Source organism: Periophthalmus magnuspinnatus, chromosome 7, assembly GCF_009829125.3.
Source record: "Periophthalmus magnuspinnatus isolate fPerMag1 chromosome 7, fPerMag1.2.pri, whole genome shotgun sequence".
Lineage (NCBI taxonomy): Eukaryota > Metazoa > Chordata > Actinopteri > Gobiiformes > Gobiidae > Periophthalmus > Periophthalmus magnuspinnatus.
Genome location: NC_047132.1, coordinates 789,701 through 804,338, shown reverse-complemented (window position 1 = coordinate 804,338; position 14,638 = coordinate 789,701). Strand labels below are relative to the sequence as shown.

Sequence of the window (14,638 nt, the reverse complement as noted above, 5' to 3'; positions counted from 1 at the left end):
AAGTTGCAATGTTTTTATAATTGGGTCTCTAGCTGAATTTCGGACACAGAATTTCAACTGAAAAAAACAACAGTTCAATTTTGACCCCTAATTATTAATTAAGGTAATTTCTACCAATAATTATGTCCCAAGAAACAAATGTGTTAATGCTAACATTACAACAAAACTTTAGAAACAAATCAAATTATTGTTAAAAAATATTTATTTCAAATGTATATTATAAAACAGTACAAATCTTAATCTTTAGAAATCAGATATATGACTTTGTCCCCCACCCACCAATACTACAAAATGATCTTGTGTCATTCATATTATTAAACGTGTCATACTGAATATCACATTAACAACAAGTGATGGTTAAAACATACAGCAAAATAAAGACAAGTGTGTATTATATTAATACTCATCAAAATTTAAGTGGAATTGTTTTATAGCTCAGTATTTTGGATAACCAACTCATCAATACCATTAGGTTCACAGTAGGTAGTAACAATATAAACAGGATTATGAATTAAAATTTTAATTTTTGTCATTTGCAGAGTTGGTATTTGTAATTTTGTATTTTTATGCCATTGAAAAACATGTGATCACCATATGCCAAATTTTATTTGGAATTTGGTAATCTATTAGACATTAGTTTGCTTATTAATTAAGTTGACAAAAATGACAATCATTGTATTCTTCTATTAATCAGATAAGGCTCAAATGTGAAATTGTGAATGCCATCTTTGGTCTAAAATGTATTCAAATTTGACAAAATAATTGTGTTTGCTAGTGCACTGCAAAAAAGCTGCTTTAAACAGTAGGAATGTAATATGCATAGGCTGCAATGAATTTGGTCATAAATAGGCATGGGGGTTTTGTATTTGTTTGAGCATTCAGATTTCAGTATTGTTCTAAATGTTAATTCGACTGGACTGGTTAAACTCAAAATTACAAGTAGAGCTGAACTAGCAACTGTTGTGGTAATCGATTAATCTGGCAGTTATTCTTTTGAATAACTTGTTAGCTGTTTAGCTCATGAAAGGCATGTGAACATGAGATACGTACAAACTTTCACCCAGAGAAAGATTGAGTGACGTCATTTAGAGTAAAGAAAATGACTAAATACACGGCCAGTCAAAAGTTTGGATACATCTTCTCATTCAAATGTCAACTGATTGTAGATACATACTGAAGATAATATATAATATATGAAGCAAGATGTATGGAATTATGTAGCAAAAATGTTAAACAACTCCTAATTCCTCAAACTAGGAACCACTGTCTTTGTCGACAGCGCTAGAAAACCTTGGTCTTCTCTCAGTAAGCTTTAAGATGAAATCTCCTGAAATGGTTTTCACTTCACAGCTGTGCCAAGCAGTTATCAAAGCAAAGGGTAAAGGTTACATTCAGGAATCTAAAATCTAAAACATCTTTGGAGTAATTTCACATCTTTTTGGTTACTACATTCTATAGGTGTTCATCCATGGTTATGATGCCTTCAGTGAGAATCTACACTGTAAATAGTAATGAAAAAACATTAAAAAGGATAAAATGGATCCGTATGAGCTTTAACTCATGTTATAATGTTACCTCATCAAAAACATACCCAGAGTTGTATTTTGTTTCATTCACACATTTGAGTACACTTATTAGTCTGTCCACATCTCCAAAGCTCAAAATGCTCTGTTCAACCTTGTGATATCATGTAGTGGTAATTTTAAAAATAACAGTTAGCATTTACCTTTTGTTCAATAGAAATGGGCAGTTCCAGAGCTAAAATTATCCAAATATTTCTAGTGAAGGAGTATGGAGTTTAAAAACACAATGGCGCACTTCCTGTATCACCACATCACATCACAAGGTGGAACAGAGCGTTTTCAGTTTGAGACAAGAACTCACAGACTTTATTTCTGGTGAGGAAACAACATTATAAGAGATCAGAAATTGGCGCAATATGGGCACTTTAAATGAAAAAGTGTGTCAAAACTTTTGACTGGGAGTTTTTACATATTCATCAGGAAAACCCTAATGCGTGACGTGTGAGGAAAATACAGCAGATCCTGGAATGTTCACATTGGAATGATTTGATCAACACTATATATATGTGCCCACGGATTCATTTGGCTTCAAAAGTGCTCAAAAGACCGGTCTCCTCTCCCGGTCTTTCCCTTATGTTATTCACCCTTGTAGAAAAAGAGGGTTTGTCTAACACTATGGAATACTACAAAAAATGCTCTTTAGTGATTGTACCAAAGTTAGAAAAATAATAAAGAAAAGGTGGCATTAGCTAGGGCTGCACCATATGTTGCAATAGTACTGATATCATAACTAAATACATCACAATAAAACCTCCTTATCTGGCAGAAATGGACGCTTCTTACTAAAATATTTTAAAACTGTTTTTTTTCTTTCAGGTATTTCCTTATCAAGTCCAAGGTTCGCCTCGACTTAGTTTTTAGGTTTTGTCTCAGTTAAGTTTTAGTTTGACAGAGTTTGGCTAGTAAAGAACTTTTTGTGAAATTATTGTCTTAAAAAGTTAGTTTAGTATTAAAATATTACAGTCCTGAATATCATATTGTTGTGAAGCCCTAGTATTACCAGAAGAACCATGATTGTCTGGACAGAGTACATGCAGCCTGAGGGTCGGGGCTTGGAGGAGGGCCCTAGTTCCTCACTTGAAGGCAGACTGGAGTTCTTTGAAGGCAGCCCGTCTCTGCTTCTGCTCCTCGGCCTGCTGCTTCTTGGACTCTTGCTCCTGTCGGATTTCTGCCTCAAAGCGGTTTGACTCGCTGATGGCCTGGACCTAGGGAAAAAATAAATAAATAAATATATATATATATATATATATATGTCTTAAAAATTACTAGTTTCCCCAAAACTCTCACTTAAGGATTTTCTTGGACAAGTACTTTCCACAACAGTTATCACTTGGTGAATAAAAATCTCTAACAATACCTTGAGTATATTAATGAATGTTTCATTTTCATGTGTCTCACACTGTACAGTTTAAAGGAAGTAATGCTTTTTCAGGCTAGAGACGTGGATTCTATTGTAGCAAGAGTGGCAACCATCTTGTGACTTTTAAAAGCTAAATTTTTAGGAGATAATGTTAAAACGGGGTCAGAAAATTTGTTGATTTAAGGGTTTTCACCCAAAATGAAAACATTTTATCACATTTGTAGTTTGTCTGACATATTTTGGCCTTTGATTCAAGTAAATAATTATTCAGTAAAAAAGTGGTGGTTACTTTGGCTTCAAAGAAGGTTTTGGCTCCCTTCACCCCCTCTGCAGAAACATCAATCTCAGACAGACGGGCAAGGATGTCCAGGCCGCTATCCTGTGCCAGCTCACCCGCAGCCGCCTTCCTGAAGATGAGCAGGAACTGTGGAGACCAACATGACACATCAGCATCTTCAACATGCACCTCACCATGGTCCACAGCATTTTAACATGGTCTACAACATCTCACCATGGAATAATATGCACCATCTCATACTTTGAGGACCTCAGGGACTTTAGTCCTGGTTTAGTCCTGGTTTAGTCCTGGTTTAGTCCTGGTTTAGTCCTGGTTTAGTCCTGGTTTAGTCCTGGTTTAGTCCTGGTTTAGTCCTGGTTTAGTCCTGGTTTAGCTCAATGGCCACACAAGCCATAAAATAATTCAAAGCTTGATATTGTCAAAGCCTAATCCTGTCAGATCTGAGACGCTAAGCAAGGCTGGGCCTGGGTAGTACTTGGATGGGACAAGGCTGAGAATACCAGATGCCACACAAAGTGGGGCCACAGTGGGGCCCCAGCTGCAAAAAACTGTTTACTGTGTCCTTAGGCAAGACACTTCACCCACATTGCCTAGTATGAATGTGGTATGTGCATGAGTGCGGTGGTGGTTGGAGGCACCAATGGCACAGATTGGCAGCCTCCCTTCAATTAGTCTGTCCTGGGGTAGCTGTGGCTACAATAGTGGCTGACCAGCACTCAGTGTGGAGTGAATGCATAATGCAAGTGCTTTGGGTGTTATATAAATTAAATGATTAATTAAATTGTGCTATACAAATGCATTTGCTTTGCCTAATATTTTGTCATCTATTTGAGACCTAATCTGTAAAGTCTCCGCCCAAAGAAGGCTGAAATAGTTAATGACTCCATTTCATTTTTAATATGACATTTAAATATGTATTAAGTTTTCAAATGATTCCTCAGAATTACCATTATTCATCCCCCAAAATGAATTTAAATATTGTCATTGACATTATCTGGCCTGTTCAAAATAAGACACTTCATATAGCACAGAAACACAGAGAATTTCCTTTAATAAGGGCCACGAGGAGGGTTAAGTTATTTACACGTTATTAAGTTAGAGCGTAAATAGCTGGGATACACGACTGCGACCGAGAGCAAGAACAATGGAGGCTGAGGTTGCAAATGAACCATTACATTTGGGTTAGTCTGTACCTGAACACCACACACATCACACCCTGATTTTCTGAAAGGGAAGTTTGGTGCTTCTCTGTAGCTCAACACTCCTCCTCCCCACTCCTCCTAATAGTCTGTTGTGCTCTGATTGGTTGAACCTACCTGGCACTGTCTCATAGTGGACTGTGAACTTTTAAAAAATTATTATTAGCTTATAGAAGTAAGGAAGCGGAAGGGACTATAAAGATAGATAAGTGTAAATCAACAATAAAATGCATGATCTGGCTCCAACAAAATCATGATGTTTTATTTTTTTTGGTATATTCACTATGTGTCTATGGGAGCAGCCTGCGTCCTCACTGCTCTGAAGCTATGTCCAGGAGCTCACCTCACCGTGACCCATAATGTCTCCATTACACATCTCACTGTGATCCATAACGTCTCCAGTGCACACTTGAGTTTTAGACTGCTTCCTCACTGCTCTGAAGCCCATCTCCTGGAGCTCACCTCTCTGAAGCTCAGCTTGTTGTCCAGGTCCTCGTCCACCTCTTTGATCATGTTCTTCAGGCCCAGGTGAGTCTGAGGAGCTCCCAGCTTCTCCATCATCAATTTCAGCTCCATCAAGTCAATGTAGTTGTCTTTGCCTGCGTCAAACCTGGAGGGACAAACACATTTCAGTATGTTATATTAAGATCACATGACTTTACACAGAAACATTTTGTAACTTTTCCAGTAAGCTGACTGCCACCTGCTTGTCTGTATTGAGATAGTTTTGCTTTGCCTGGAATGCTCCACAGTATGGCATTTCAGGTATCCATCTTGCATTCAATTCAATTAGTTTTATTGCTAAAGTAAAAATAACAAGCATTCTGTGGCTTACCTGTAATTTGGCCTGGTAGCACCACCTGTTTGTCTACTTGAAGCTATTTACATTCAATGCCACACTGCGGAACATTCAAGGCAAAGCAATAACATTCATGGAGACAGGCTGTATGCGTACCAGCTAGAAAAGTTACGCAGTGCACAATTAAGTGTCTTACTTAAACTGTATGTAGTCTGCATTCTTACAGTTTTAAAAAAGGTACTGCAGTCACAACTGAACCTATGTTGCCAGAGCCTTAACCTGTAAATAAAGGACACATCCAGGTTTTTCTCATTCTCAGTTTATGGACAGGCCAGGCCTCATGTGAAAGCTCGAAACCTTCGCTCACTGAGCTGCAGAGGCTGCAGTAGCACCGATTAATGATTGACTGCAGATGCTGGGGTTTAGGTAGTGACGTTACAGGTCAGCGAATCCTTCAAGTTTTAACTAACTGGATTTCAGCATTGAAACTGGCAACCCAAATGAGAGACTGTTGTGAGGCTCACTCTGCTTTCTAAATTAGGTAATCATCTTAAGAACCAAAACATCAAATTATAACTTAACAACTTGACCATTATGTCCAGTGTAATTAAGAATAAATCAGCATTACAAATGTTATTAGTAAAAGCTATGTTTGATTTGAACATGCTTACTTAGTGTTTGGGGACACAAATAGGTTTCTGACAATTAAAAACAAAATTTTACAGAGTTAATTTACAATCTTGTGACACAAGCTTTATCACATTATTCGTGCATTCATTTAAAATACAACACGTCTTTTTTTATTATTTTTTTGGTCAAACTTGACATTTACAATACTGGCCTCTTCAGTTTTACGATTACATCAGCGCTCGGTGATTGGCCGAGCGCTTGGCTGTAACAGGAAGTTGACACATTGACATAGATTAGATTAGATGCTGCGGTGGGAGTGTCTCATGCTTTGTTCCTGTCTTGAGTAAAAGGAACATTAGCCTAAACTCTCTGTCTAAAGCAGAACTGAACCTAGGATTGAGGACTGAGGTGGAGTAGAGCCAGGGCCAAATATGTACAGGTCCCTGCAGACTTCAGAATTCTTTCTCTGCTCCTCTCCACAAGGGAATTCTCTGCAAGTCCAGTCTTGTAAAAATGCTGAGTGCGACTGTTTGACTCATCTTTAAGGGCCACAAACTTCATTCACATTATTCATCATTTTATCACTAAAAATCAGGATACTTCAAGTAAATATGGTTTGCACAACACGTTTAAAAAAATCACCACCTAAACCAGGTCTAAACCAGGTCTAAACCAGGACTAAACCAGGTCTAAACCAGGTCTAAACCAGGGGGGTAAAGGAAGATTAAACCAGGGCTAATCCAAGGCAAAACAAAGACTAAACCGGGATTAATACAGGATAAATCAAGGGCTAAACGGGAACTATGGGTTCATTTACACTATATTCTGGTTTGGTCCTGTCTTGAGCCCAATTTAGTAGACCTGGTTTGGTCCTATTTCAGTTTAGCTGTGGTCCATCTTTAATTACAGGCGTAGTCCCAGTTGTGAATGCACCTAGGTCTGTCAACAAATTTTGAAGTGCAATATATTGTTGAAGAAAATATAGATGATAAACGATACCAACAATACCAAACCACAAAGCAGAATCATCTCCCAAAAAAAACATTCTAAATGTACTATAAAAAAAAAAAAAACATGAATTGAAATAATTATTGTGTTGTTAGTGTGCATCTGTAATGAGTCATAGAAGTTATTTAATCAATCTACTGCAAAAAAAAAAGTACCATGATAAATACTGACCCACAAAAATCATCCTGACCCATGATCATAAATCATGGATAAAGTGTGACTAACCTGAATAAACTGACTAGGACTAAGCCAGGACTAAACCAGGACTAAACCAGGACTAAGCCAAGACTAAACCAAGACTAATCAACACCATGACTAAATAAGGACATGAAGGCCTTAATCAAGTCAATCAAGATTTACATTTCCAAACCAGGACTAAACTCAGACTAAACTAGCTCTAATCTAAATGGGTCTAATCTGGAGCTACATGAGGGCTGGGCGGGTGACAGTCTGTTGGCCACGGCCCTTGCGCACAGTTTTCCCACACACGCCTTTACGCACAGACCCAGGACGACACACTTACGTCTTGAACATCTTCTCCATGTCTTTGATCTGTTTGCGGGAGAACTCTTTGAATTCGGTGTAGGGGTTGAACACTTTGCTCATGTGCACCTCTCCGCGGCCCTCGTTCAGCTCCCCGCGCCGCTGCAGTTTGGCCCCCAGCTCCGAGTCCGCGCTCCCGGTGCAGGGCTTGTCCTCCTCCGCCTGGTCGCCGTCGTTGGGCTCCAGGTCCACGGCCACCGGGTCCGCGGCCCCGTCCTCGATCAGCAGCCGCCGGTTTAGCTTGGAGGAGAGTTCGTCTGTGGCCATGGTCCGGACGGTATGGTGAGGGGCGTCAGGGGAGAGTGTGGCGACGCCGTGATTTGACAGTGGAGCGCGGAGATGGAGCAGAGCGCACGGGTTCAGTGAGCGTGCTCCTCTTCCTTTTTCCTCTTCCTCTTCCTCTTCTGAAGGGCTGTGCCACGGAGTCTTCTTTGGGGCTTTATGGAGGATGTGTGTCTCGTGTAAAAATATCGCCACCTACTGGACACCTGGGAAGAGCTTCACACGCATGACTGACTGAAGCCTATAGATAGTGTCCTTAAAGCAGCAGAGTGAGAAAGAGTTGCCATAGCGATAACCATTCTAAAGAAACTGTAGGCTGCGCTCTTACTGGTTTAAAAAAGGTAAACAACTGCACCTGGGTTGCCTGTGCCTTAACCTGCAGATAGAGGACATACACAAGTTGACAGAATGTTACATTTTTTCCGTCACGAAACTAGAGACCTATACATATGCAGCTACAGATCCCTTCTGTAATCTACAGTTAAAAGTGAACAATGCAACTTGTCAAGTGGATGGTCTGTCACCTGCCTGTCTCCATGGAGATGTTAATGCTTTGCCTGGGATGTTCTACTATATGAACTTTATCTTGTCCATCTCCATGCAGAGAAGCAGCAGGTGATGCAACCAGGCAAGTTACTGATCAGATCTGACAGCAAAAATGCACTTTTTGAACTATAAAAACACCTGTAATTGAATAAATGCAAAATGAATAAGTTTAATACCATACTATGCAACATTTGTTCCACAGAACTATAGTATAGTATACCATAGTTCCAGAGATTGGAAAGCAATCTCTGGAGTTCAGCAAGTGGCAGACCCCAGTTACATAGTGCACCTTTAAATTTCATTATTTTAGTGCCTACTTGGATTCTTTTCTCCTCCTAAAAACTTTTTTCTTTAACTCCTTTGACAAGTCTGCTTTGTTGAATGTTGAATTGAAATGTTCCAACTAATGATTCTTTTGGCTCAGGTTGTAAAGACAGATATTAAGTGAATTTTGCTGACAGGCTGACTTCAATACTATATTTCACGTAGTTCAACCATTGGAGGAGGGGCGGGGGGTAGAGCAATAAAGGGGAGAGTGAGGGGGAAGGGGGAGGAGGGGACTAGGTGAACTAAAGGGGAAAGTGAGAGAGGAGGTCTGGAAGTCTAATGGGGACAGTAAGTGAGGAGAAGGGTCAGGGGCTGGAGGACTAAAGGGGAGAGTGAGTGGGGAGAAGGGGCAGGGTCTGGAGAGATCAAGTAACTCAAGTATACAAGAACTGCCCTAACAAATGATATTTTAGCATATCAGACAACCCTACTGAAGAGCTCAAATCCTCTATCCAGGAACTTGGACTTACGACAATGAAAAAAGACTGAATTAAAAAAAGTTTAATATGCAGTTCTAGAGTAATGGATCTGCTCACAAAGCAAAGTGTACCAGTAAAATGTTCATCATAAACTGACCACATATCCACTCAGGATCAGACAGCGCCTCCTACAGAACACATCAACACTGAGAAGAATGTCACAGTCCAGAAGCTACAGTCAACAGTGGTCTCAGAGCCATGTCCACTGCTCGTGTCCACTGTCCACTATGTTTGTCCACTGTTCATTGTATGTGTCCACAGAACGTGCCTACCTCCAGCTGACCAACCCACAGCTCTCCCCCACCTCCCCTCCACCTCACAGGAGCTCCAGAAGAACAAACAGAAGCACAGGATGAAGACTACCATTGTAGTCAGACATTTCTTATGAGAACACAGCACATTGACTGGACGGGGTTTCCTCTACAACGGGGAAGTAATCAGGCACAAACATGAGGGAGCGAGAAGAAAGTGTTGTAACCTAAAGAGAAAGTCTTTTTAAAATAAATATCTAAAATATCAGGTGGAAGAGGATAAAATAATGAAAAGCATAGTCCATGTGCAATGTGTTTCATTTTCTGTTTGGTGTCATCTGATGGGTCTACACACTCAGTGTACGTCCTGCTCTGGGCTGCCCTCTGCAGGACTGGAGCAGATCTCTCTGGCACAGGCCAAGTGGACAGTGGACACATGCAGTGGACATCTACGATTAGGCTGAACCTCTACCATCGAGAGGAGCACAGTTCTCCTGTCACCAGGTTGCCCAGCAGTTTGCGCCGGCCAGCCTGGTAGTCCTCCTCATCCACATTGACAAGCAGCTTGATGGCCTCGTGGCCCACAGCCTGTTTAAGAGAATCGGTGATGAAGACTCCTTTGAGGGCCTCCAGTAAAGAGCCGTTGATGTAGTCTCTCCAGAAGGCATCCAGGTAGGTGAGCTCGGAGAACTTGATGTCACAGATGATGGAGCCCAGGTCTCTGGACTTCAGGATGGTGTTGGCTTGGTTGAAGCGCTCAAACTGGCGCTCTACTGCCTCCTGTTTGTTGGAGAAGACGTTCCCCTGCAACGCCGACTCATGTTGGCAGTACTCGGCCCGCACACGCAAGCGGATGTCTGCACAAATCACAGAGCAGTGTCAGGGACAGGAGTATATACAAAGTGTTTATTGTAAGACAGTCTTTTCCTTACCACACGTCTGCTTCTCTTTACAGTCGACCACACTCTGGCTCCTCTTGCGTTTGTGTGTGGGGGACGTCCGGGCTGGCTTACTCACCGAGGGCCCCACTTGAGAGGGCCCCACCTGAGAGGCCCCCACCTGTGGCCCTGCAGGGGGGCAGCAGATCAGCGGCTGTGGGGCTGAACACAGACAAACACTAATTATTATTGCAATAATACAACCCCAAATGCAATGAAGTTGGGACGCTGTGTAAAACTTAAAAAAAAAAAACCCACAGAATACAATGATTTGCAAATACTTTTCAACCTATATCGAACTTAATAAACTACAAAAAGCTGGGACAGGGGCATGTTTACCACTGTGCTACATCACCTTTCCTTTTAACAACAATCAATAAGCATTTGGGAACTGAGGACATTAATTGTTGAAGCTTTGAGGAATCCTTTCCCATTCTTGCTGAATGTAAAACTTCAGTTGCTCAGCAGGCTGGGGTCTTCGTTGTCGTGTTTTGTGCTTCATAATGTGCCACACATTTTCAATGGGAGACAGGTCTGGACTGCAGGCAAACCAGTCTAGTACTACAACAGACTCTAGTCTTTTACTACGAAGCCACGCTGTTGTAACACGTGCAGAATGTGGCTTGGCATTTTCTTTCTGAAATAAGCAAGGATATCCCTGCAGCATATGTTGCTTCAACACCTGTATGTCCCTTTCAGCAGTAATGGTGCTTTCACACATGTGCAACTTACCAATGAGCACCAACACACCCCCAGACCATCACAAATGTGGGCTTTTGAACATTGCACTGATCACAATCTGGATGGTCCTTTTCCTCTTTGGCCCGCAGGACATGACATCTACGATTTCCAAAAACTATTTGAAATGTGGACTCGTCAGACCACAGCACACTTTTCCACTTTGCATCAGTCCATCTCAGGTGAGATTGGGCCCAGAAAAAATGGCGTTGATGATATATGGCTTTTGTTTTGTATGGTACAGTTTTAACTTGTAGTTGGAGATGTAGCGACAGACTGTGTTAACTGACCATGGTTTCCTGAAGTGTTCCTGAGCCCATGTGGTAATATCCTTTTCCTTTACACATTCATGTCTGTTTTTAATACAGTATCACCTGAGGGATCGAAGGTCACAGGCATTCAATGTTGGTTTTGGGTACAGAGATTTCTCCAGATTCTCTGAATCTTTTGATGATATTATGGACTGTAGATGATGAAATCCCCAAATTCCTTGTAATTGTACGTTGAGAAACCTTGTTCTTAGACTGTTGGACTATTTGCTCACGCAGTTGTTTAAAGTGGTGAACCTCGCCCCATCCTTGCTTGTGAATGACTGAGCCCTTCGGGGATGCTCCTTTTATATCCAATCATGACACTCACCTGTTTCCAATTAACCTGTTCACCTGTGGAATGTTCCAAACACGTGTATTATAAGCATTCCTCAACTTTCCCATTCTTTTGTAGCCCCTGTCCCAGCTTTATTGGAACCAAAATGAGTGAATATTTGCATAAAACCAATTAGGTTTATCAGTTTGAACATTAAATATCATGTCTTTGTAGTTTATTCAGTTAAATATAGGTTGAAAAGGATTTGAAAATCATTGTATTCTGTATTTTTTAGTGTTACACAGTGTCCCGACTTCATTGGAATTGGGGTTGTAATATGCATGTGCATTGTATCCATGTTTTCTGCATATCAGTTAATGTAATCATGGGTTTTTAAATATGTGTGACACAAGCAGCACATCATTGACTGAAGGAGCCCGGATAACAGTAGTACACATGGTTGGTTACATGCAAGTGAGGGCGTGTAGGGAGCGCAGCACTCTCACCTGCTTTCCTCTGGCCGGAAGGGCTCCGGCTCTGCACACTGCCTTTGGATGACTCCTCCAGATACTTGTCCACCGGGTCAGGGCACACTGAAAACACAGTAAGCAGAAGCGAATTGGCAAAGAGCAAGAATCATGTCAGACATAAATGTGACATAGAACTATTGATACTTTATGGCTGATGTCACAACATTCTTTGGAGGTGTGATGTTAACTGTAGGCTCAGCTCTGCCTGAAGTTACTCAGTTACTCAAGTTAGACTTTAATCTGAGCTATATTTTACCACAATCTGACCATAAAGAACTGACTTAATCAGAACTACCACAGATAAGCTGATTATGCTGTCCCTCTCCAATAACATTGTAGTCACAAACTAGTCAGCATTAGCCAACATCTTTTCTGTTGGTCACTCTCACCTTTTTGTTGAAAATCAAACACCTAAACAGGACTATGCTCATATTGATTAAAGGCTCCTGAAAATAGTAACTACTGAACATTCTGCTTAGAACCCCCCCAGCATGACGTCAAATCAAAGTATCACGCTTGTTTTACTAAGGCTTATTTTGCTGCTATTATCTTGGTCTTCTTTATATGTTGGTGAGCTATGGATGAATTTAGACTTCAGTAAAAAAAAAAAAAAAGTAAACAATAAAGCAAAAATAGAAGATACGGGGAGCATCTTAGACAGCAAAGATTTTTATCTTTAAATATATTGTATCTTTTGATAATTGTTCTATAGTAATAATACAACCTCTTCTCAGCACAGGGCATAATAGAGGCAGTTTGGAGTCCAAAGAACACAGATTAATTATTTTCTTACGATTCACCAGGGTTACTGTAATCAGTAGTTCCTATCCTTCCTCCTCTAACCATGTGCATGTATGAGCCCATAACCCCTGGAGCTCTAACATCAAGTCAGCGATCAATAAGTGCGGTTATGGCTATAAGGGTGATCAGGGTTATAAGGGCGTTCATGACTCTGTGGTCATGGCTCTAAGGGCGGTCAGGGCTCTGCGGTCAGGGCTCTGCGGTCAGGGCTCTGCGGTCAGGGCTCTGCGGTCAGGGCTCTGCGGTCAAGGTTCTCACCAGTGTGACGCCTACGCAAGCTGACGTAGGGCAGCAAGTCGTGACGGGTGATGATCCGCAGCAGCTGGAGAACATGTCTGAAGTTGGATTCGTCACAGCGGCCCTGGCGCTCCAGAGCCAGCAGGAAATCCCGCCCACACCTGATGCCGCCACGTTCGTACTCATCAATCACGTCCACAAACAGGAAGGAGAGCACACGCACATCGCGGTGCGTGAGCTGGGAGCCCACAATGTCAAACATGTGGTGCAGGGAGTAGAGTCCAAATGAGTTGTCCACCGCTTCCTCGGGCCAGGGTTCAGAGCAGCGCGGCCGCTTGGCACAGGGCGGGGCACAGGGCGAGCTGCTCTCCGGGGATGAGGGCATGACGGCAGCTTCCAGCGCCAGTGGTGAAGAGTCTGAAGATACGTCCTAGCACTGGTGTGGGCGCCGAGACGCGCTCTGCAGAGCTGCTGACGAAAACAAGGTCTTTCAATACACATAAGCACATTATGCATACCAACTATGTTACAGAGCTGATGGGACACCTCACATAAGTGTCCTGTATTGGGGTAGGGCAAACACCTCTGTAGAGTTATCTACTCTAATCTAATTTTCTATTTACACTTTTTAGTGACCAGGCATCTGGTGCAAAATGTTTGTTTAATAGCTCTGCTACTATAGGGGCTTCAACAGGGCCCCTGTCTGTGTGCAGGATCAGTCCCACATGGCTCTGGTACAGAGCACGCCTTATACACACACGGGGTAAGTGACTGTGTGCTCCATGGTGTTCTGCTGCCTGCCCCGGCCTTTACAGGAGGGCATGTGGGAGAATATAGCCTCAAAAATGCTCTCAAATAACCTACGTTGGAAAATCAGCTTCTACAATTAGGAACAAAACGTCAGACATTTGCTATGGCCGCCGTAACGTCACGCTGCCAAGACGCACTCTGCGTGTTACCAAACACTGCCCTATGTGCTCGTTCTGTCATGTGCCTTGTAAATGCTAATCCACGTTTACTCGTGAAAGCACAGCGCACTGATCGTGATGGTTACCTTTCTGTCTGGTGTGGCAGATCACGGCTCCACACAGACTAACGGGGCTAGCTGGTCCCAGGCTAACAGCGCCTCAGTCCCTCTCACACAGACCTGTGGCACACATGTCTGCTGCACGGCACACGGCTCCTTTACAAATGCTCTTGTACCACACACAAGAGTCTTTTCGTGCTTCACATGTGAAGCGTTGGGCCTGGGCAGTCGCGGTAAAGGCTAAAATCCACTGGTCAGCAGCGCACACACTCGCAGTAAAATAAATGCATTTCCGTTTTACGCAGCGCAAACATCCGGAGCGCAGTGCTGTAGTGCGGCAGTGTGGGGCCGCGTGTGGCCCTCCACAGTAGTGCACCATGAAAACAATGAGAGGACACAATCTAAGGCAGGGGTGTCCAAACTAAGGCCCGGGGGCCAAATGCGGCCCTCAGACCAATTTTTATCGGCCCTCAAGCC

The 14,638-nt window shown here is 42.3% G+C and overlaps 2 protein-coding genes across 3 annotated transcripts; both read right to left on the bottom strand.

Annotated features, from left to right (window-relative positions):
* Positions 1-194: 194 nt before the first annotated feature.
* efhd2 (EF-hand domain family, member D2) lies at positions 195-7,828 on the bottom strand. Its single transcript, XM_033970267.2, has 4 exons — positions 7,401-7,828; positions 4,903-5,050; positions 3,233-3,367; positions 195-2,788 (listed from the first exon to the last, which is right to left on the bottom strand). Exons 1-4 carry the CDS (start codon positions 7,685-7,687, stop codon positions 2,657-2,659), a joined length of 702 nt encoding a protein of 233 aa, XP_033826158.1. The 5' UTR covers positions 7,688-7,828; the 3' UTR covers positions 195-2,656.
* A 1,233-nt stretch (positions 7,829-9,061) lies between these two features.
* Positions 9,062-14,491, bottom strand: dedd (death effector domain containing). Of its 2 annotated transcripts, none has more exons than XM_033970178.2 (5): positions 14,189-14,491; positions 13,156-13,602; positions 12,073-12,159; positions 10,238-10,405; positions 9,062-10,162 (listed from the first exon to the last, which is right to left on the bottom strand). In XM_033970178.2, exons 2-5 carry the CDS (start codon positions 13,517-13,519, stop codon positions 9,774-9,776), a joined length of 1,008 nt encoding a protein of 335 aa, XP_033826069.1. In that variant the 5' UTR covers positions 13,520-13,602; positions 14,189-14,491; the 3' UTR covers positions 9,062-9,773. The 2 variants fall into 2 exon arrangements, with proteins under 2 accessions (XP_033826069.1, XP_055079293.1); XM_055223318.1 differs by having other exon boundaries at positions 13,156-13,605; positions 14,189-14,474.
* Positions 14,492-14,638: the final 147 nt, after the last annotated feature.